We start from the raw sequence: 23,384 nt of genomic DNA, 5'->3' as shown, positions 1-23,384 counted from the left end.
GGCTGGATTGGTAGCAAATCAAGTTGCGACAATGTGGCCTTGTGCCTGTTTCTTTGTTTGCAGCCGACGTGGGGATATGCGGTTGCTCCAGACGCGCGACGCGTTTAGGCGTATGAAAGAGCCGGCCTGGGTGTAGTGTAGCCTAGCGCGATTTTGCTTCTGGCGCAGGTGGGGAACCTTGGGCTGACGGCGTTGATAGGGCTGAGATGGATGTTGTTATGGTCTGCTGGCACGGTACAGTTGTCATGAAAAAAGAAAGTATGGAAAAAGAGCTAAGTGGTATGTCAGGCTGTGGATTGCGACTTGATTCTCAAAGTTGTGCGAGTATATCAGGTGTTCAGCGACGCTCCGATTGAGACTGCGCATGTCACGCCAGGCAGGTTACCACCAGGATGGACAGGCTGTCACTGCACAGGCATGTTGCCCCATCTGTCTGGCCATGTTAGCGTATCTTTTATATGGTAGACTGGACCCTCGCAGAGAATCAAGTCTGATTGATTTGCTGCAAGGTGTTTCGCCATCAGTGTCAAGGGGCGGGTTTGGTAGCAAGGCATTCTTAGGCAACAAGGCAGCCGCAGGTAGCTACAGGCATCCAAAAGGCACCTCTGCCCCAAACCACCGCCTAGAAAACATTCTGGTTTCATTCGCCAATGGCTGGCCGTCTTTGTCATCTCTACGTCTTTTGGGCCCGGGCGGAACACAGCCCAGACGGGAAAAACACAGAAAAAGTGTACACGTGATGTCCGCCTGGGGCTTAGCGTCACACCGACGTGCCTTGCTCCTAAGTGCAACAGCACTTCTGCTTGTCCCACCAAACTCGTCGCGCCCGTCGCATTTCTCTTCCATGACGGCTTATTTCACTACTTAATCTGCTCCGCGTCTGAGCTTCTTCTCATTAATCTTTTGCCTTCACTTCTCCCTCGCCTCCCGCAGACGCCGCTGCGCTCCCTCAGCAGCCTTTTGCTTGGCGCGTTTTCCGCGAAGCTCTCACCAACAACTGCCTCTCCCGGAGCTCCCTTGCACATCCATCCTTTCAACTACCCCGCGCCCACGCGATCCTCTTGCGCATTGCTAGCCAACTAAGAAAAAGAACGCGCGCAACCCGCTGGACAACCCACAATGTCCTTCGGCGGTTTCGGGGGCTTTGGCTCCAATAACAACAACAACACCCAGTCCACTGGTTTCGGCGGATTTGGATCAACTAATAACAACACGACTGGTAAGCTAGTCTTTTCTTTCAAACCATCTAGATCTTTCCCGCGCGACTCCTTCGATGCGCATCGCGACATCGCCACGGCCTTGTCCAAGAACCGTGTCTAACGTGCCTCACGCCTCAGGCTTCGGCTCCAACACGAACACTGGCTCAAGCATATTCGGCGCAAGCAATAATGCCACTACGGGCAGCACAATGTTTGGATCCAACAATGCCAGCTCGAGCTCTCCTTTTGGAGGAGGCGGAGGTATGTGGAAAGTTTGCGCTCTGCCACCGCGTCCATCATTGGATTCCTGCGAGTTCGCCCACTTGAATCTTTTCGCTCGAATAGACTCCTCCGTGTTGCGCGCTCGAACGGTCGATTGCGGGAAAACCCACTTCGCGCGTGGATCGATATGTTGAAGAAAGGCCCGGATCAGAAACTGACTTGACTCTCCAGGTGGCTTTGGCGCCAATACCAACAACAACACGGCCTTTGGCTCAAAGCCTTTCGGCAGCTCAACGACAGGCGGTGGTCTCTTTGGAGGTGGTGGCGCTACTGGCGGCAGCACGTTCGGAGGGTTTGGATCAACCAACAACAACACCACCACTTCAGCTTTCGGCAGCAACACCGCAAACACTGGAGGCGGCCTCTTCGGCCAAAACAAGACAACCGGCTTCGGCACTTCGACGACTGGAGGCAGTGGATTGTTTGGGGGTGGCAGTACTGGCGGCGGATTTGGCTCCACCAACACCACCCCCGCTACGGGCGGCTTCGGCTCCAACACTGGCAGCGCTTTTGGTGGAGGCAGCAACCCTCCTGCAAACAACGGTACCGCCAACACTCCTTTCCAACCCTTCTCTGAGAAAGATGGAACTACGGGCAACGCGCAATACCAGACCATCACCTTTCAGCAACCATATCAGAATTACTCCCTTGAAGAACTACGTGTAGCCGACTACAACCAAGGCCGACGGTACGGCAATGGCAATGGTCAGGCTGGAGCGTTCGGGCAGAGTACTGGATTCGGAGGCTTTGGTAGTAACACCGCCACCACTGGCTCCACAGGTTTTGGAGCAACCAACAACACTGGTAGTGGCTTGTTCGGCGGTGGCAGCAACACTACCACGACGTCTGCATTTGGTCAAAACACAGGCTCAGCCTTTGGCTCAACCAACAACAACGCTAGTGGAGGTCTATTTGGACAGAGCAAGCCTGCTACTGGAGGACTCTTCGGTTCCACAAATAACACCTCGACTGGAACAACGGGCGGTCTCTTCGGTGGCGGATCTACTACCAACACTACAGGAGGCTTTGGATCAGGAGGTGGTGGTTTCGGCTCGTCGACCACTAACAGCGGTGGTCTGTTTGGTCAGAACAAGCCTGCGACTGGTGGAGGTCTTTTTGGTGGCGGCAGCACTACTAACACCACCTCGACTCCATTCGGTGGCTCGACAAACACTGGTGGCGCTTTTGGCCAATCCAACAACACTGGTGGCGGTCTGTTCGGTCAATCCAACCAAGCCTCTTCTACACCAGCCTTTGGCGCTACCAACACTGCTACCAACACTGGCGGTGGCCTGTTTGGCGGCGGTAGCACTACTGGTGGAGCATTTGGACAGAACAACCAAGCTTCAACACAAAACACCACTTCTGGCGGTCTCTTCGGCGGTGGTGGGTTCGGTCAGAACAACCAACAGAACCAGCAAAAGCCAGGCGGCCTGTTTGGCGGCGCAAGCACTGGCACTACAGGAGGCGGTCTTTTCGGTGGCCAAACGAACCAGAGCCAGCCCGCTAGTGGCGGACTGTTTGGAGGTTCTACTGCGAACAACAACAGTACTGGAGGCGGTCTCTTTGGCCAGAAGCCTGCTACTGGCGGTACTTCACTGTTTGGAGGTGGCAACACCTCTACTACAGGAACATCTGGGGGAGGTTTGTTTGGAAACCTCGGTACACAAAACAACCAGCAAAACAACACTGGAGGCGGTCTTTTTGGTGGTCAGAACAACAATCAGCAGAAGCCTGGCGGTCTGTTTGGCGGTTCCACAACCAACACAAACACTGGCGGCGGTTTGTTTGGCGGCGGTCTCGGCCAGCAAAACAACAACCAGCAGTCAACCCTGGGAGGCTCTCTCTTTGCCAGCCAAAACCAACAGCCACAACAACAACAGCAGAATGGCAACAGTCTATTCGGTGCCTCGGGAAGTTCTCTGCTGAACACCTCCATGAACACCAACCCCTATGGCAACGACGCCTTGTTTGCTGGACTGGGAACTCCTACTCAAAGCCCTGGCCCACTTGCCACTCCACTTTCTAGCAGCCAAAAGAACAAGAAGAATGCCATACTACCTCAGCATAAGCTCAATCCAGCTGCATCAACTCGTCTCCTGACTCCGCAGACTAAGAGGGGCGGCTACGGATTCAGCTACTCGACATACGGTGGCTCAGCTGCTTCCAGCCAGTCTGGCACTCCTAGCCTGGGTGGAAGTCTCTTCGCCAACGGCGGTCTTTCCCGGTCACTCGGAAAGAGCATATCTGCTAGCAATCTCCGCAACAACTTCGCTGCAGACACTAGCATCCTGGCTCCGGGTGCATTCTCGAACACCGGACGCAACTTTGGTAATGGTGGCCTGAAACGACTCAACATCAACCGCAACATCAACGCTGCCCGTACTCCACTGTTTGATGAGCCATCACAGAAGCGCGTTAGTTTTGCTGCGGGTGAAACTGTCAACGGCAACACGAACGGAGAGACTGCATTGATTGTCAGACAGGATGAGGAAGAGGGTTCACCCAAGGCAGGAAGCCATGACGAAAGCAGCGATAACTCTCCCCCAGAAATGCAAAAGGTCAACGGTACGGAGCTCGCACGTGTCTATGAAGACAATGCGCTTGGCCCCAAGTCGATGTCATCGGTCAATATCATACCTGGACAGGACCCTAAGCCGGGCGAGTACTGGTCCAGCCCACCCATGGAGAAACTGAGGAAGATGAGCAAGCAGGAACTGAAGAGTGTCCCCAACTTCGTTGTGGGACGTCAGCACATTGGTGAGATCAAGTTCAACCATGGCAAGCCTGTCGATCTATCCGAAGTCAACCTTGACAAGCTATTCGGCGACATTGTTCAGCTCAACCCCCGAAACGCCACTGTTTACGGTGAGACCTGCACCTGCCTGCCTAAGCCTCCGCTTGGTTCTGCTCTGAACCAGCCCTCTCTGATTGTTCTCGGCAATTCCTGGCCACGCAACAGGGCTGGCAAGAAAGATGTCAAGCACCTGGAGCGACTAAAGCGAGTTGCTGGAACTACTTTCGTCAACTACAACCAAGCCACTGGCGAATGGACCTTTACTGTCCCACATTTCTCGTCATACGGTCTGGATTATGATGACTACAGCGAGGATGAGGACGAGGATGCTTCAAGCGAGCTTAGTGATGTCCCTGATACACCCCTGGATCAGCAGCATCGCTCAAGCCAAATGACCAGCACACCACAGGATGACTCATTTGCCAGTCCTACCCAGTCCAGCCCTGATGACACCTTTGATTTCAAGAAGGGCATGCGTGGAGGGCGCACTAACGTGCCAGGTGGCTTTGGAGACGACAGTCTGTATGATGACGAGGAGGAGATGCAAGACACCCACGGCGAGTCTTTTTTAGGGCAGCGCTCCGTGGGTTCGCTTGATAGACAGCCTGATGCTGACTATTATGAAGAAAGCGAATCGGAATTGGCGCGTGACCAGAACATGGCGGATTCTGTGTCGAGCCCAATTCAAACCACGGAGCAACACGCCGCCAAGGACGACATTTCCAGAGGCTCGTTGATGCCAAAATCTATTCTCAAGGCTGGCCAATTTCTCAAGCCGGCAACAGGCACACCTTCCAAAGCACAGCCAGTGTTCGATGACGATTGGGCAAATCAGCTACAACGCACGATTAGTCCCAAGAAGCAAGATCGACAGGCCCTTCGCGAAAGTCAGGGCCATGTGCTGCGAGAACAAGAACTCCAACCCACAAACTTCTCGCAGTCTTTCCGTGCTCGTCCTATGACTACAGCCATTGATCTCATGGACTCTCTTTTCGGTGAGACGGAAAAACAACATTTTCCCAAGCGTGGTGGACATGGTATTGAGGTTTGACTTCCCTTCCCCTTTTGGCGTTTTGATATAATGGGGGCGTGGTCTGTGGCAGGTTTCCTATATGGCTTTCCTTCATAGATTGACGCTTGGACCTTACGTCCGCCCACGTATGTAGTCATGAATGGACAAGATTGCTGAAACCTTTTTCTCTAGTTACCTTATTCCAAGCGACCAAAGACCTCATCCGACCTCGACCAGCTGAATGAGACCGAAAAAGACTTTTATGCCTGCAGCAAACCACACTTCAGCGAAGGAAACATCCTCGTCTACGGCAACAAAGGTCCTGCACATCTCGAAGGCGGTGTCTTTCCGACTGCTCAAGAACCACTTGTTGGCGCTGCCAAGGACATCCGATTTGCGAAAATGCCCACGTTCAATGATGTGAGTGGAGGGCGATACGTGATGCCAAAAAGCGCGTACTAACAACTATAGGCTGCACCCGAAACTCTGTCTGTCCAAAAGCAACACACAAAGATTTACACTCCAGCCGGTATTCCCTCAGCGAAGCTTATGACCGACCCTGCTCCAGTGGAATTTTCCAGCATGGCAAAAGCTGTCGCACTTGACACCACTGCAGGTGTTCAAGAGCAACAGGCCTGGCAACTGCTATCGCTTTTGTTTGATGATGCCGACAGGGTCCCTGCGGGTATCCAAGTGGAGGAAATGAAGTTGTATCGAAAGGAGAGGCTTTCGGAGTTCTGGAGGCTACTCGTATGGGACGATGCCCAGAAGCATGTCCAAGCGGCTGCATCTCCTGAGGAGCGTGCTCTTGCGCACCTAAGCTGCAACAATGTTGCTGATGCTTGTCACACTCTGCTCGACGGCCTGGACCTCCGCCTTGCTACGATGATTGCTCAGATTGGCGGTGATGAGACGATGAGGCAGAGCATGTCTGCTCAAATTGATGAGTGGCGTCGCCTTGATACACTTTCCGAAATGGAAGACGCTCATCGTGCATTGTACGAGCTTCTCGCTGGCAACTGCACGCGATCAGAGGGCAAGACTGGAGCAGGCAGCGAAAATCGGGCTTCTACCTTCAACATCTCCAATCGTTTCGGTCTCGACTGGCGGCGCGCTTTCGGACTGCGCTTGTGGTACGGCACGCTTGCGAATGAGCCTATTGAAATGGCCATCGCCCAGTTTGCGGATGTAGTTAGGGATGGCAGGGAAGTTGTCAAGCCTGTCCCTTGGTTCGTCAAAGACAGAGTCGACATGGGCTGGAAAGATCCTGCTCCGGAGCATCGAGAAGATCTCCTTTGGGGTATCTTGAAGCTCTATGCCTCTGCGAAGATGGACCTCCCTGCAAACATTGAGAATGTTCTGGCTCCTGAGAACGTCTCTGGCAACCCCTTCAACGCCCGACTCTCATTCCAGCTGTTCCAGCTCTTCAAGTCGCGGCAAGAAGACGTTAGCGAGGCAGATGAGCGCAAGGTGGCCATGCCCACAGTCCGCTCCGAAGACAACAGCGACGACCGATTCCGTCGCTCATTGCAATCATGGACTGCACCAGGTGCTGCGGACGACGTCCAAGCAGCTGATCCGCTTGTGGAGCTCAGCGATAAGATCACGCTCACTTATGCATCCTCACTGCACACACCAGAGCTTTGGACGACTGCAATCTGGGTCTACACCCATCTGTCTTTTGCACCGATGCGTGAGCACTACATCCGCTCTCTAGTCACCCAGTTTTCTGGTCTCTTCTCCCTGGAGGACAGCAATCCTACCTACACGCACCTCACAGCAGATCTCCATGTCCCTTCAACATGGCTCCATGCAGCCGCCGCTCTGCACGCCAAGTCGAGCGGCGATGCTCTTCGTGAGGCCACTCATCTCATCAAGGCCGATGAGTTTGAAGAGGCACACGAGGTGCTATGCAGGAAGGTCGGTCCAGAAGCCATCATCTCCCGTGATTACGACGCCCTCCGTGAGCTCATGGCCGGCTTCGTCGCAGAGTCCAACGTCCCTCTTCCACGGGAGCCCGTCCAAGGCTGGGCCCAAGGCGGCCAAATCTACTTCGACTACATCGAGCTCATCGACCTAACCGGCGCACGCTCCTCATACCGCGTCGACGAGGAACTTGAGTCCCGCGTCGAAGAACTCCTCGTCAAGCTCCAGCGCGCCCTCGAAATCGCCGGCCGCGACAGACTCGGTGCTTGTGGTCTCGAAGAACGTGTTGCCCTCATGGATATCGCCGGTACTGTTGCAAATCTCATCACTAAGAACCAGGTAAGTTTCCCTTGGAATTCTTTCTTAAGGAAGCGTGAACAAAGCCTAACACCACCACAGCGCACAAACCGCAATTCCATCCTCAAACTCCCACTTACAGAGGATCTCTGGCTTAAACACTCAATTGACCTTAGCACGAGTTATTACCGCAACTTGCTGGTTACGAGTAGATAAGTTCAGATTCGTTTGTGTATCTTCAGTCGTCTTTTTTTTCTCTTCTTCTTCTAAACCTCCCAATTCCTCCCCCCCCCCCCCCACTCGAGTTTTTTCGTTTTTTCTTTTTTCTCGGGAATTCGATGGGCGGGGGAAAGGGGAATCACTTTTCTTCTAGTTTTAAGTTTTTTTTATGAGACAAGATTGAATCCTCATGCGTATGTGTGTGTGTGAGAGAGAGAGAGAAAGAGAGAGAGAAGGATGTGCAATTTCATTTTTTTTTCCGTGTCTTTGATTGCGAGCAAGTAGTGTACAACGAGGAAGGAAGGAAGGAAGTATGATAAAAGATACAAGAAAAAGCGACTTTGGGCTTTCATGGGATAGTTGCGTGTAAATGTGTATATTAGGAAATTTTACTTGGTTTTCTTTTTTTGTTTGTTTGAAAGATAAAAACAAAAAATGAAATCAGTACTTGCTTGTACTTTGAATGTGTGTGTGTGTGTATGTGTGTGTGGAAGATTTCGAGACTGTGATGTGAAGTGAAGTGATGTGATGTGATTAGTGTTCAATTAAGCTATTTTGCACTTTGAAAAGACAAGAAGAAACAAACCATTCAGATTCAATAAAGTGGACTTTTTATTTTCCTACACGTTCTTTGATAAATGATATTGCAACAACAACAAATATATTCATTTTTTTCTTCAAATATACTCAAAAATTCTACATATATACATAAAAATAGCGTTTCCCCGAAATTCAAGACTGCGACGCCGCCACCGCCGCCGCTGCAGCAGCAACTGGTCCTTGCTGTGCGGCACTACTATCTCTTGGTATTCCTTGAGCAGCGCGTCCGCCTCTAGCACCACCGCGCCCGCCGCCTCGGCCGATTCTTCCTCGGCCGCCCCGGGTGGCACCGTCTTGTTTTGCGGGGGGCTTGGGTTGCGGAGTTTCGCTGACAGAAGCAGGGGGAGGACGAGTAGGACCGGGTTTTGATTCCTTCTTTCCCTTGCTGCCGCGTAGGGTGTCTTCGCCGCCATCTTTCTTTTCCTGTCCTTTTGCCTTGGATCCCTTTGGATTCCTTCCCTTGCCTCGACCCTGGCCGGCAGCTTTGGAGTATCGCTCGATGAGGCGCTTTGTCTGCTCTTCCTCTTCGATGACGCGCCTGCTTTCTTGATCCCACCACTGCTGGAACTCTTGCTCCTGCTGGATCTCTTGGAGACTACGCTTCGCGGCTGCATCGCGTATTGAGGTCTTTTCAGCCTCTTGGAGTGATAAGATCTCCATCATGCTAAGGTGCTGACTGGGTGAGGTCGGAGAGTGTTGGGGCAGGGGGATGTGGCGCACAGATCGAGGTGTGGGAATAGGGTCTGTTGAAACCGACATTCCTCGCTCGGAAGCTGCGGGACGGGTCTTTGAAGGAGATGCACTGTCGGGCTTCTCTTGACTTTGGGATGCGTTACGCTTTTCTTTTTGCTTGGAGTTCCCTCCCTTGTTAGCAACGGTTTGGCGCATGGTCAGCTGAGGTGTGCTGGAGGCACGTGGAGGCTGTGGCGAAGGCTTAGGCTGTGGTTGTGTTACCGGAGATATAGCTGGGGAGGCACTTGGCTTCCGATGCGCAGCAGCCTGCCATGGCGATACAGCTGGTGGCGCAGGCGGTGTTTTCTCGATTGGTGTGCCGAGTTGCTGAGCCTGTTGAAGGCGCTTGCGTTCCTTTTGAGAAAGTTTTGTATGTGCGGCCTTGGTAATGCGTTCATTCTCCCCTCGAGAGAATCCGAGCGATAGATTCGAAGGAGTAGCTGAGGAATCCTGGGCCATTATGTCTTTGAGGTCAAGCTTGGGGCCTGCAAGTGGTGCAGTGCCCCAAGGTTGATCAGGTGGCCTTGTATCCTTGATGGCAGGTGGTGGCAAAGGACTAACAGATTTGAGAGGTATGTCTCCGTCTCTTACAAAACTTTGCAGTAATGGCCGGCTTGGCTTTTGAACAGATCCCCAGGGCGACTCGAGGGAACCAATGGGTGTTTCAACCCCTCTCTCGACCTCGCCCTCTTCCGTAAAGCGTGGAGGCTTGATTTTCTTGGGCATGTCGGTTTCTTCCTCTCCATCGGACATTTCAAACATCAAATCTGGAGCAGAAGACTTGCCCTGGAGCGTGGGAGCCAACGCGGGACTCTTGATTTCCTTGGACACCCGCCTTTTGTTGCGCTGGCGGAGAGGTGAGGCCGCCACCTCTTCCAGACTCTGTGCTCTAAAGGAGCTTGGCATATTCTCGTTCTCCGCATATTTGTTCGACAGCACTATTGCATCAATCTTGGCACGCTTTCCTCGCTCTATCCTTTCAGCAAGCTCCGGGTATCGATCGAACAAAAGCGCTTCAGCCCGCCCACTTCGTGCAAATGGCAGGTAGGCAAGCTGATTCTCATGAGCGACCTGGTTGAGTTCTAGCAACAAGTCCTCGTCCAGTTCGTCCAGAGAGCCATTTTGCATGACCGCTTCCAGACTGAGGCATACGTATTCAAGAGCGGCATCCTTGAACTCTGCCACCGAGCTTGGTGCCACTGCTGTGAGAAGAGAACAAACATTACGAGCGTTGACTGTGACGAGATTAGTGATGATGCGCAATAGTTGTAAAGTGTCAACATACCATAACGACCAATCAGTCTCTGGCAGATCTGCGAGAGACGGTCCAACATGAGCTCATTAGCAACAGACATGACGTCCATGACATGGTCGAGCAGTTCATCGAGGGCCAGCAAGTCGTTGAGATCTTCGCTTGTAACATTCGCAAAAATCTCTTCGCCAGCGTCTGTGTACAAGTGGCGCACCACAAGCTCAAAGAGACGCGTCTCGACATGAGTCAAGTCGATGTGGATCAGAGAAGACTCCTCGTTCTGTCTTCCTGCAAGCCATTGACCACCAGCGCGTCCTCTGAATAGACCTTCGAAAAAGGGACAGCGCTGGCAGATGACATCGGAATGTAGTAGCATTTCACCGTCTGCAAGATCGACAATGACATCGCCACTCTCGAAGAAGGATTGGTCTTTGATTGCCAATTCCATATCCACATGCAAAGACTTTCGCGGATGTACCATCTGTCGCACAGCAGGTTCAAGCTGTCGCATTTCCAGACGTAGGGCAACCCTCATCAGTTCGGTCCGCACAGCGCGATATCGGTGTGCCATGGTAGGATAGTGCCGAGTGGCGTTCCAGAAATCGACAACTGAGTCGGTGTAGGCATACAGGACCAAGTTGAAAACGGTCAAGAAGTCGATACCTTGGAATACCAAGACAAGCTTTTTATTCTCCTTCTTGATAGTCAAAAAGTCCGGAATGGTGTAGTCAGAGTCTTTGACACGAAAGTCAAGTAGAGCGTCCCGCAAGATGCGACTACGTCCGGCCAGGATAAACTCATGTACAGGGATGCGGACATCAGACAAAGTAGATCCTATCTCCATGTTATAAGAGCGGTCGGATGCTGCCAACGAACGTTGCACGACCTCTGTTGTCTCGGTTTCCAGATCTTTTGACTTGAGAACTCGCTTGCGAAGGCCTTGTGCGTCTGCGCCCCTCGTCCAAAACCTTGGTGTAGGCTCCTCATCGTCCGATGTCTCTTCATAGTTTGTCAACTCGTGGAAAGCCAGCAAAGGAGAGAAGTTCTCCCAAAGGCTGGCTTCATCGACGCCTATTTGGGTCCGCGTGACATCGCAATCCTTGCGTATCGCGGCGTACGCCCCAAAAGCAGAAGCCCGGACAGCAGTAACCCGAGTAAGACCTGAAACCCGCTGGAACTTGTAGTCTTTTGGTTTGCTTTCTACAGCAGCTGTGACTGCCGCGTTTTTGATAGTCGCTCTTTTTGTGCGTCTCCAGACGCTGCCAACTTCGGTCGTCAGTATGATGGATCCGTCCTGGTCTACATCCACATCCCTTGCTGCCATGTGACTCTTCTTAGACGACCAAATACGGAATGGCGCAGAGAGTGCTCCCCTGATCTGTTTAGGATTTGTTGTAGAGGTACTGGAGTCTTGCGAGGATTCGGAGCGTCGACTGACGGCGACAGTAAAGACTTCACCTGAGGTGGACAGTGCACATATGGTGTCTCCTCCTGAAGTGATTTTGCTGATTTTGTTGGGTGCAGTGTCATACTTTGTGGTTAACCAACTTTCTTTGAGGAAGTTGCTTGTGAACCCATCCAAGGGAAAGCTGACTTTTGCGTAGCCGTAGTTTGCAAAAACCCAGACTTCGCGATTCTCCAAGAGACATATTGTTGCACCGTCGATGGCCGAGACCGAATGAATGGGGCTGGAGAAGAGTGCAGCGGCAATCTTCCGAGGGATGACCTGCATTCCCAAAGATCGAGCGTCTGAGTCGACAATCCCCAGCTGACCTTCGTTTTTGCCAAATGTATACAGGGAGGTGGCCGTGTGGACAACTGAATGTATGCGCGATGCGGCGATGCCTGTGACGATTTCGCGCTTGAGCGGTCCAAAGATCTGTCGTGGTATGGTCGAGATTGGGTCATCGTCTTTCACGGCTGGCTTGGGCAGTGTATAACCAAGTTGCCCGTAAGCATTGTTGCCCCATGAGAAGACTTCGCCTTCTTCTGTAATTGCCAAGGTATGATTTTGCCCCAGAGCGATGGCGGCAACATGCTTTTGTCCCAACCCACCAGTTTCAATACAGGTAAATTGATATCTCGTGGTTTCGTTGCCTGTGCCCAATCGGCCACCCGGGCCATGGCCACACATGTATAGATTAGAAACCGGATCTGCTGTTAGTACAGCGGTGTGCAACTTGGACATTCGAACATCTTGAATGACTATTGGAGTGTTTCGAATGTGTATGGGCAAATCTACTGTACTGCGCGGTTGGAAGCTTGAATCCTGAGTTGGGATGCCCATGGCTGCAAAATGTTGGTTTTGCCGGTCAAGGTGTTCCTTGTAGAAGCGTTGCAGAAGGTGATCTGGCCTGCGCAAAGTGATGCGTTCAGGGAATTGTCGGTCATCTTCATCTCCGAAACCAAGAGTTACGTTTTTGTTGCTGCCAAACGTGTACACTTCATCGCCATCAAGCGAGACGGGCGGAGCAATCAGCCTCTTGCGCATTTCGTCATCCACGTCACCGCTGTCTCCATGAGCCAATTCATCGTCCGAATCTGAATCGAGGATGGGACACTCTTCCGGGCGTAAAGTCCGGTCTTTAATAGTCATGGAGAATAAGTCCAAGGGGCCATATCCCTCCTTGTCCTTGATCTTGACAAGTCCGCGAGCATGCTGGTTAAACCCGCTAGAGCCCTGGCCTAAGATATCTTGCGCATCTCTGTTCAAGATCAGGCGTGCAATGGCAATGTTGCCAAAGTAAAAGGCTCTATGGAGGGCAGTCCAACCGTTTTCGGCGTCTTGGATGTACAAGTCTGTCCAGGGGTGCTCTAACAGTGCTTGTGCAAAATCGACGGCAGTGTCGGCCACGGATGAGGCGGCATGATGCAGTATCGTCATTCCTGCGGCATCGCGACTGTTGATGTCAAAGCGACTCAAGCTAGCGGCTGCGCCCATGCCCGTCCTCCGAGCCTTTGCAGCTGTCATAGGAGAAGCATTGTAGCTACCAGGACTGCCATTTATAGGGGCAGGAGATGCGCCCGCCTGCCATCCACTCAGGCTTTTCTGTGCTGCCGGCCGGTTGGTATGCGTGGGAGTTGCGAGGACATGCCGAAAGCTGTCGACATCATCTTCGAAAAAGTATTTCCAGAGATAGCCGCTCATGTGCTGTTTGGAGGAAAGAGTAATCCGAAGCTTTTACAAGTAGCACCTGGCCTCAACCTCGTTGGGTCAAAGTGTATTTAAAGGTGCTTGCTGTAAAGCTGTGGACGACTCGGGGAGGAGTGGGGGGGGGGGTTGCCGAAGGCGACTACTTGGTTCAATGTATGCGACCAAGTCTAATTTTCGTAGAGGGTTCGGAGGTGTGGAGTGCGTAGGGCGTAGAGAAGGGGCGGTGGTGGTGGTTGGTGGGCGCACGGAGAGAAGGGGTGAGGTGGCAATTCGTCGTGAAGGGGTTGGTGATTTCTGGGTAGTATGTGTAGTAGACGGGTAGCGGAGGAGCACAGAGTATGTTCAACGGCGCGATAGTATTGCTAGGCGGGCGCGAATGCGTTGGGGGCAAAAGGCAGGGCGCGGGTGGCGGGGTGCGAATTGGGTGTGGGAAGATAGGACGGTGCTAGAGCGATGGTATCGATGACGAAACTACCGAGGCGATAGCGAGAAGGACGATGAGTCGAAATGACGCGAACGGCGAAGATGGATGAGTCAGATGGGAGCACTCTCTACTTTGCGAATGGCTAGGCTAGTTAGTTGGAGAAGGGAGGCGAAGGAGATGAGTTATAGAAGCAAGTCGCAAAGACACTGTGGTTTGTGAAGTGCATGGCGGGCGGGCGGCGGGCATGTCTCTACGGCAGGTCACCAGGGACTGACCAATAGGAGATGGCCTCTCCTCCACAAGCTGCTGTCGGAGGTCGACGTTGCATGGAGCGTCGACCGCAAAGAGCGATTACCGTGTATGCGGCAATGGCTTTGGCGTCACCAGACCCTCCGACCTCGGGTGGCAGACATGGCGACAGGACAGGACAGGGGAGGGGAGGGGAGGGGAGGGGAGGGGAGGGGATGGTGAACTTGAGGGGATAGCAGCAATAGTAGCACCAGCAACACCAGCAGCAGTCAGGCATGCGAGGGTGACGACACGAAGAATATATACAGGGCACGCTTCGCTCCACAGTGGCAGGCGGTGAAGCAGCTACATGCGGCAGCTTGGTTGTAGTCGGGTTCGGGGCAGAGTGCAGAAGGGAGCTAGAAGCAGTTGGCAGGGTGAACTTGGCCAGGGTGCTGCGAGGTACTGTGGTAGGCTAGGGCAGACTTTGGACGGTGCCGACCAGCCAGGGGTTCACGACATAAAAGCAATGGACGAGACCAAGCGAGGTTGTGGAGATGCAGAAACATGTGGGTGCTCAGCGCCTTGGGTTCCTTGGGTGTGGGATGCATGGGTAGAGGGGAGGGGGAGGGGGAGGGGGAGGATGGAGAAGGTAGTGGTGGGCGGTGGTGGTGGTGGTGGTGGTTGTTGCTGTTGTTGTTGTTGTTGAGTGAAGCGCCAAGCCGCGTATCGATAGCAAAAGCAACAGGCAGTGGATGACGAGATGGAAGGACAGAGGGAGGGAGGGATGGCGATATGGATGGATGCCATGGCTCGCCACGCATATGCACTCGACTGCTGGCAGCGAGCGACTCGTCACTTGTCGCTGGTGCCTCGCCGCAACTGACCGACGACGACGGGTGTATACAGATTAGGCCCAGACAAGCCGGCCATCTTGTGCGACCGGTCAGATCGTGAGGCGGCACACGCAGCTGCATGACTAGAGACGATGGAGGGATGGGAGCGGGCTATGATGGAAGATGGCGTGCTGCGGTTGTGTGCCGCTGGCCGGGACAAGGCATGGCCGACAGACAAGACCATGTGATGATGGCGGGTTTGATAAAGAGGTGAATTACCAAATTACCAAGGTAGCAGCAGATAGATAGGTAGCGAGGGCTAACTAGACGGGACCAGGACATACGTATGTACATGTGGGCATTCACATTCGCATTCGTCGCAGGCCGATAAGATGGGGCGCGATCAGCTGCATCCCGATTCGGAGCCATGCAGCAGCTGTACGTGAGCGTCACTAGCGTCCTCGAGCACCTCACCCACACCCAAGGCACAGCACAGCACAGCACAGCACAGCGCCGATGCAGATGAAGCCATCCATACCCAGGCTGGACAAACAGCAGCAGAGCCAGAGCCAGAGCCAGAGCCAGAGCCACACCCAAGGCACAGCACAGCACAGCACAGCACAGCGCCGATGCAGATGAAGCCATCCATACCCAGGCTGGACAAACAGCAGCAGAGCCAGAGCCAGAGCCAGAGCCAGAGCCAGAGCCAGAGCCAAAGACAGAACCATGCCGGATTACCCCAGACCGGGGCCAAGCCTGCTAATCCTCAGCTCCCCATTCGCATTTGCCTGCCTTTCTTTGACGCTTTCGTTTCAACTCATCCGTTGTTGCGCTGCCTATGCCTGCACGCTGCCCTTCCTGCAGCTTCCGATAGCTTTATCTTGAGCTTACTTAGCTTAGCTCTACTTACTCTCTTTCTCGCCTTCGCTCGTCATTCCACCTTCGCCGCGTGACTGCTTGACTCCCCGACTGCCCTGACCACTGACCAAAAACCTTCCCCCCCGCCTACTAAGCATCATCGCCGTCACCTGCCTGCCCTTTTCTCCCACTCGCACTCGCACCTTGGCCGTGTCGTGGTGGTGCATCGCAGCGCATCGCATCGCCGCCCTTCGCCTGTCCCAACCAGGTGCTCAGCTCCAAGTTCGCCCGAGCCAGCACACACACACACACACACACACACCCCAACAACCCTCGCTCGCCCACTCTTGTCGCTCTACATCATGGCTGCTGCCTGAGCCACCCGCCTTTCTGCCTGTCTGCCTGCAAGCCTGCCTGCGTCCACAAGTACCCCGCGTGCTCCAGTCTCCTGAGAGACACTTCTGACTGTCCCGGCGCCAACCTGACACTGCCTGAACTCGTGATGGCTACGCGCATCCATGCTCGCCTGTTTCCGCCGCAACGATAACCGTCCTACCTCACCCACCTGCACCCCGACTCTCAGCCTCGTCGCCTGAAGTCCTCTCTCTGTTCTCTGGTACCCGCCTGCTCGAGGCTGCCGCCATGAATCCCTACTCGCGCCCCTCGCCCAGGACAGCCTCACCCGCCAGCAACCTCCAGACCAACCCCACGCGAACAAACAACCAGCGGCATACCTCCATGGACATGCACAACTACTCAACAACCCCTCCTTACTCTGACCGAGCCGCCGACGAGTCCGAGGGCGAAATGATGTCGCGAGGAGGGGACCACCCTGCCCAGTCCGACCAGAAGCACTACCACAAGGTCAACCAAGTCATCCAGGTACCTAGCCTTGCCCCTACACCATGTCCTTTGTACCTATGCTGACTTTCTCTCACGCAGAACTTCTTCACAAAGGTAGCTCTTGCCGTCATATCCTCGCGAGTAGTCCTACCCCCAGGGTACAACAAGGATGGCAACTTGAAGCAGAACAAATGGGTATGCTACGCCTCTCTCTCTCCCTCTCCCTCCCCGCCACTCGCCCCATACACTAACGCCCTCCCAGTTCAATGTTGTTCTCCCCGATAGCGATGCCCTCCAGCGCCAGCTGACCGACTGGAAAGTCATGGACGCCATGGCCGGCCAACACCCGTCCCTCTGCATCGACATCTACCTAGACATACAAGCTCTCGGACACACACAGTCCCTTGCCATACAGGACGACGATGGGAAGAAATGGGATGTTGCCACTGCCCTCAACTCTGCCGACGCCGCCTCTGCATATTCAAGTCGTGCTGCCAAGCCTACGCAGGTGGTGCTCGAGCGCTGGAGAGTGCACGTCGGAGATAAGAGCTCGGTACAGCCGTCAGAACTCAATGACCCGCTCCCCAACGTTTACAAAAAAGCCGTTGTCACTTTCCGATCGCTCTTTGCCTCCCTTCGCTTTATGCCAGCATTCAGATACAACAAGCTTCTCGCCAAACAGCCCGCCACTACTCCCTCGTTGAAACTCAACTACCGCATATCCAATGGAGACTTCCGGAGCCCGCATGTCGACACTCTGCGACTGCCTCTCTACCCCAACCAAAACCCAGACGAAATTACAGAGGTCCAAAACATTGAGCCTACAAACTCCCCAGTCGGCCCTTTGTGTGTGACCGTGGAATATCGCGCCAATTGCGAGTTCACCGTGGAAAACTCGGAATCGCTTTTGAGCTCACAATTCATGGGCTTGGACGATACTTACTTTGAGCAAAAGGCCCGCCAGATGCCTGGCTCGCTCCCCGTGGATAAAATGAATGCCCAAGAGACTCCCGACGTTGGTCAAGCGTATGGCAGCCTTTCGACATTTCACCAAGTCGGCCCACCTACAGGCACCAGCCCAATCTCAGCCTTGCGCGCAGTTCGAGATATGCCGTCGTCGTCACCCACAGAGTCGCCTCCACAGAAATTGCCACCAAACCATCGCATCGCCCAAGGCTCCAAGTCCTCCCTACGCTCGGTCGACACACCTCTACATCAGCGACGAACATCCGTCTCCTTCCAGCCATTCAAAGCCGGCTCGCTCTCCTCGTCGCCAGCACCAGGAGGCGGAATTCCTGGTTCGCCCACCAGCTCCTTGGGACGACCGGGCAGCTCCTTAGGCCGAAACGTCACGCCCAGTCCGCTCCATCAACCACGCAACCGCACCTCGATAAATGCTCTTCCACAGGCTGCTCTCCGAGCACCTTCATTGCCCAACGAGGCCGCCATCACCTCGTCTGCATCTAGTTCACCAAAGCCTGCACCCATCAGCCGCTATAGCAGCAGCTTTGGCCACAGGAGGAGCAAGTTTTCCTCTGGTGGTGGTAGCAAGCTGGAAGATGACAACCTCAGCAGTGGAAAGGCCAGTCCATCATCATCAGTACAACGGGGTTCCGATACCCTGAACGAGGGTGCCGGTGGCAGCTCGGGAGAGGTCAGGACAGACGACGAGAACATTTCCGACTTTCTCAAACTTCTGGAATCAAAGAAGGACCTCAAGAGCTTTACTCGCAGCGACCATGCCGCCAAGACAGCCACGATGCACAAGACGACTGCTCAGTTATCCAAGTATCAGCGCATGAGAGAGTCTCATACAGGCCTTGCCGAGTCAGTTTCCTCCTCAACCATGCTTCATCGCTCATCGTCCTCTTCAAGCCGCCATCTGTCCAGCGTGCCTGCAATGATTGCCGGCACTTCGGTCTCGACAGCATCATCACCTGGCAAACCTATTTCGCCTCATACTCCTCATACGCCCGCCATCCCGTCTCGCCTGAGTGCCAATAGCATTATTGAATACGATCAGCCTACACGAAGCCGGAGTCGACCTAACAGAAGGTCACACGACCACGATCCAGTTCATGTGGAAGAGCAAAGCGAGAACGAAGAACAAAATGGCAACGGCATCGCCATTCCCACCTCGCCCCGCCCTTGGCATTACACTCGCAGGTCGAGTTCGGTAGCTCAACAGGGTCGCACTCTGCCTGATGATGAACCAGACGTGTTCGGTGTGCGTTCAGCCAGTCTGCCGTCAGAAGAGGTTGACCGGGCGAATGATTTGCATCGCCTCACCAGCGCCGGTCTCACCTCTAGCGGGCTGTTTGCACAAACCGAGATGCTGGCCAATCGCAACAACCAAAATACTGATACCGACTCTCGCGAAGACTTGCCCCGACCTGCCTCTACGTCAAACATTGCTGCCAAGCGTGGCCCCCAGGCTGGTCCCCGAGACAGATCCGGATTCTTCTCACATAGCTCTTCGACAAGTCTCAGTACCGGTGGCACAAGCTCAACTGAGCGGCAAAGTCGCTACAACTTTAACAGTCGCGCTGCAGCCAACGTGGACGACGATGAACCACTGCTGTTCCAGATGAGCGAAATTGGAGCTGGCGGTTCCCGGCGTAGTCTGGAGGAAGCAAGAGGCAGGCTCAGCACTGGCAGCGCAAGCAAACGCGCATCCTATTTCCGCTAAAAAAAAAGTAAAGAAAAGAAAAGCTCGATGCGACATTCCAACAAAGTACTTTGATTGATTCTTCTTTGACTATATTATTACATTGTTTTTTTGTTTTCGAGGCGGCGTTGTCATAATCAGTTTTAAACCCTAAAGGGTTCATTTTTCTTTTACTTCTCTTTCCCTCCTCTCTTCTTCATTTTACCTTTTTTGAGCGCGGTTCCGTATACGATGGAGTGTTAAATTTGTATAGTTTTTTTTGGAACTTTCTTCTACTTCTCTCACCACTTTGTTTTTTTTCTCTTTCTCTTTTCTCTTCATCTATCTCAGATTGAGTAACTTACACATGGCTATCTTAGCCTGGGGCTGGATGGACCCGGCGTTTTTTTCTTTCTCTTCTCTCTTTCTCTCTCTTCCAATCATGGTTGCGGAGGGAGGCTTTGCGCATCTAGCTTTTCTTTCTGAAATATATGGGATGGCCAGGGAGGTGGGGAAATTGGGGAATCTCAAAGTTCACATACACTCACACAGTTTGTTCGTTTTTGTAGATTACAAATACGCTTTGATGCACAAAGGGTGGGCGAAATAGGTGTTTTCTTAGGGGATTCGGGGTTCGGGGTTGGCTTTTTTTTTCTGCTTCTTCTTCTTCTTCTTCTTCTTGGGAATATTTGGGGTTTGGGGTTGAGGATGGGGCACAGTTTTATATATATATATATTTATATATATAGGCTGGTTATTAGCTGATATAACTTGGTCAAGTCGGTACATCGTCCTCTGGCTAATGAATGAACATGTTGTTACTCCACTCATATTGTCATTGTTTGTAGAATCTTAAAAGAGTGTGAGTGATATATCTATGTGCCATTAAGAATTTTTGCTTTTTTTTTAAAAAATATAAGATATGACAGTAATCATACAAAGATATCCATCTAATAGTAGTCAAACAAAAAAAACATAATCCTTACACCTTCTTCTTCTTCGTCCCCCCAACAGGCTTAACCCCCTTATGTATCGCCGCAATGCCATTTGTCAAATCCTCCCAGCCCTTGCCGGGCACCAAAAACCCCGCGTCCCTAATCATGGCACTAAACTCGTCCTGGGAGGGGAACTTTGCAATGCTCTCGACCAGATACTGATAGCTATCCCTATCGCCGGCGACGAGCTGACCAATGAGGGGAATAGCACCGAAGCTCCAGCGCTGGTAGACGGCATCGAAGAGGGGATTCTGCACCTTGCTGAACTCGAGGCAGGCGAAGACGCCGCCGGGCTTTAGGACTCTGTACGCCTCGCGCAGGGCAACGTCTTTGTGCGTGAAGTTGCGGATGCCGAAGGCGACGGTGTAGAGGTCGACCGAGGCGTCGGGGATCATGTGCAGATCCTCTGCGTTGGCTTCGACGAATGCGAGGCGCGGGGAGCGCGCGTAGGGGGTTGCCAACGAGCGCTTTTTGCCTTCGGCGAGCATGTCTGGGTTGATGTCTGCGACGGTGACGCGCGTGTGCGCGTCGTGGTTTATGTGCGAGGCGTGGTCGAGGAGGCGGAAGGCGATGTCGCCGGTGCCGCCGGCGATGTCGAGGATGTTCATGCCTTGGTCCGCAGGAGTAGAGGAGGGGGAGAGGAGAGGGTTCCGTCCTGGGTTTAGATTCCGCACGAAGTGGTCTTTCCAGAGGCGGTGGATGCCGAGGGACATGAAGTCGTTCATTGAGTCGTACGAGGAGGCTACGGAGGAGAAGACGGATGCGACTATTTGCGGGGTTAGTTTGGGAGGTTTGGATATGGGGGGAAGGGAAGTGGGCGGATTTACCTCGTTGCTCCTTGAGGGCCTCGGCAATTGTTTCAAAGCCAAAGTGCGTTGTTTGCGGTGCATCTTGCGGGGACCTTGGTGGAGGAGGAGGTGGTGGTGGCGGGGATGATGATGGGTGTTGAGGTCGTGCTTGTCTGGTTGAGCAAGAGAAACAGCGGTATGCTTCTCCTACTGCTGGCCTCCGCTGCCCGGAGAGCAATTGACGTCCTATCTGCTGCCGTGAAGCCTGCATCGCTCGGGCTAATTGGGGGATTGTGGGTGGTTGGATGGTTGTAGCAAAAGAAGATGCGGCCTTGGCAATCTCGACTTTCGTTCGATGCGCTATGACACGCGCATAGCCGGGGTGGGCGGCCCTCTTACTAGCGCCCGTGTGATGCACATCAACACATTAGTACGAATATGGTACAGGTACACGAGAGTAGTCTAGTCTAGTTATAATGCAAATGCAATTGTATGCAGCGGTAGCTTGGACCGTTCGCCATGGGAGCGGTGGTTGCCGTGGAAGTTTGGCCGCGGTAACGCATTCTAGACGTCCACTTTACGCCGACGCTTGCCGCCCGCACTTCCCCAGCTTGATATACCACCTTCCCCCGCATATTCCATGATGTAGCATAATTCCAAAATGTCTTTCCGCTATATTTCGCGGAGATTACAACTTCAGAGGCTGCTGAGCCTGAGTGCTCGTCCTAGCAATGCGTCTATCAGGCCGACAGGTCCGCCGTGGCAGACAACATGTCGGGGTGTTGCTTCGACGCCCACGGCTGAAAGGTGAGTTTGAGAACGGATGGGACATACTGCAATAGAAGAGACTGATGAAATGCTACAGAGTACTGTTTCCTGGTGCCTTGAACAGCGAATTCACAAACACCATGGAGTTTATGCATCCGTCAAAGACAAAGGCCATTTCCACCTACCGCGTCATGGACCAGTACGGAGAGATAATAAACAAGGAGGTCGGTGTCGAGACTTCGGATGAAGAGGCATTGTCACTGTATAAGAACATGGTTAAGCGTCAGTGGAATGGATACCCTGGTCTTGGGCTTGCGGCTGACATGGCACAGTGAGCATAATGGATCTTCTCATGTTTGAAGCACAACGGCAGGGCAGATTATCATTCTACATGGTGATTCATACCATATACCTACAAGCAACTACATACTAACAGTTCAAGGTCTCTGCCGGCGAAGAAGGCATTGCCATCGGCTCAGCCAGCGCCCTCTCCCCCTCCGACGTCATCTTCTGCCAATACCGCGAATCGGGCGTCTACCTTCAACGCGGCTTTACCCTCTCCTCCTTCATGAACCAACTCTTCGCAAACTCCAAGGACAATGGTCTGGGCCGCAACATGCCCGTTCACTACGGCAGCAAAGAACTTAACATCCACACCATCAGCTCCACTCTCGCAACCCAAATCCCACATGCCGCCGGCGCCGCCTACGCACTGAAAATGCAAAACATCCAGAACCCAGACACAGAACCCCGGGTCGCAGTTTGCTACTTTGGCGAGGGCGCCGCCAGCGAAGGCGATTTCCACGCCGCTCTCAACATCGCCGCGACCCGCCAGGTTCCCTGCATCTTCATCTGCCGCAACAACGGATACGCCATCTCCACCCCAACCTCCGACCAGTACCGGGGCGACGGCATCGCCTCTCGCGGCGCAGGCTACGGCATCGCGACCCTCCGCGTCGACGGCAACGACATCTTCGCCGTACGCCGCGCCACCTCGCACGCACGGCGCCTCGCCCTCCAAGACGGCGGCCAGCCCGTCCTCATCGAAATGATGGCCTACCGCGTCGGCCACCACAGTACCTCGGACGACTCATTCGCGTACCGCCAGCGCGTTGAAGTCGAGGACTGGAAACGCCGCGACAATCCCATCACACGGCTGAGAAAGTGGCTGGAGAGCCGCGAACTGTGGGATGAAGATAAAGAAAAGGAGGTGAGGAGTGCGATGCGCAAGGAAGTCCTACGCGCGTTTGAAGAGGCGGAGAAGGAGAAGAAGCCCTCGATTCGGAATGCATTTGAGGGTGTTTGGGAGAACTTGACGGAGGAGCAGAGGGCGCATGCCGAGGAGTTGAAGGATGTGCTCGAGAGGTATCCCAAGGAGTATGATCTTGAGGGGTTTGAAGGTGGGATTGGGGGGTTGGAGGATATGCTGAAGAGGAAGTGATGCATTGGATAGATTAGATGGAGGGTTATTATTTGTGAAGGGATGGATAGAGTGGGGCCATGATGAACAAAAGATATCATTATTCA

At 53.5% G+C, this 23,384-nt stretch overlaps 5 protein-coding genes across 5 annotated transcripts; 3 read left to right on the top strand and 2 right to left on the bottom strand.

Annotated features, from left to right (window-relative positions):
- Nucleotides 1-1,119: 1,119 nt before the first annotated feature.
- COCMIDRAFT_28260 (uncharacterized protein) lies at nucleotides 1,120-7,729 on the top strand (the record flags this gene model as incomplete). The annotated part of the gene is made up of 6 exons (XM_007692031.1): nucleotides 1,120-1,219; nucleotides 1,251-1,460; nucleotides 1,653-5,323; nucleotides 5,483-5,710; nucleotides 5,762-7,555; nucleotides 7,616-7,729. 6 exons carry the CDS (start codon nucleotides 1,120-1,122, stop codon nucleotides 7,727-7,729), a joined length of 6,117 nt encoding a protein of 2,038 aa, XP_007690221.1.
- A 735-nt stretch (nucleotides 7,730-8,464) lies between these two features.
- Nucleotides 8,465-13,464, bottom strand: COCMIDRAFT_101341 (uncharacterized protein; the record flags this gene model as incomplete). The annotated part of the gene is made up of 2 exons (XM_007692043.1): nucleotides 8,465-10,299; nucleotides 10,350-13,464. 2 exons carry the CDS (start codon nucleotides 13,462-13,464, stop codon nucleotides 8,465-8,467), a joined length of 4,950 nt encoding a protein of 1,649 aa, XP_007690233.1.
- A 2,994-nt stretch (nucleotides 13,465-16,458) lies between these two features.
- Nucleotides 16,459-19,348, top strand: COCMIDRAFT_38782 (uncharacterized protein; the record flags this gene model as incomplete). The annotated part of the gene is made up of 3 exons (XM_007692034.1): nucleotides 16,459-16,698; nucleotides 16,759-16,854; nucleotides 16,922-19,348. The coding sequence occupies 3 exons, from the start codon at nucleotides 16,459-16,461 to the stop codon at nucleotides 19,346-19,348; spliced, it is 2,763 nt and encodes a 920-aa protein (XP_007690224.1).
- A 940-nt stretch (nucleotides 19,349-20,288) lies between these two features.
- On the bottom strand, nucleotides 20,289-21,360 carry COCMIDRAFT_28257 (uncharacterized protein; the record flags this gene model as incomplete). The annotated part of the gene is made up of 2 exons (XM_007692030.1): nucleotides 20,289-21,067; nucleotides 21,129-21,360. The coding sequence occupies 2 exons, from the start codon at nucleotides 21,358-21,360 to the stop codon at nucleotides 20,289-20,291; spliced, it is 1,011 nt and encodes a 336-aa protein (XP_007690220.1).
- Nucleotides 21,361-21,750: 390 nt separating this feature from the next.
- Nucleotides 21,751-23,298, top strand: COCMIDRAFT_38780 (uncharacterized protein; the record flags this gene model as incomplete). The annotated part of the gene is made up of 4 exons (XM_007692033.1): nucleotides 21,751-21,896; nucleotides 21,955-22,139; nucleotides 22,190-22,251; nucleotides 22,300-23,298. 4 exons carry the CDS (start codon nucleotides 21,751-21,753, stop codon nucleotides 23,296-23,298), a joined length of 1,392 nt encoding a protein of 463 aa, XP_007690223.1.
- Nucleotides 23,299-23,384: the final 86 nt, after the last annotated feature.

Source organism: Bipolaris oryzae (assembly GCF_000523455.1).
Source record: "Bipolaris oryzae ATCC 44560 unplaced genomic scaffold scaffold_117, whole genome shotgun sequence".
NCBI classification, from domain to species: domain Eukaryota; kingdom Fungi; phylum Ascomycota; class Dothideomycetes; order Pleosporales; family Pleosporaceae; genus Bipolaris; species Bipolaris oryzae.
This window is presented reverse-complemented; position numbering and strand designations above follow the sequence as displayed.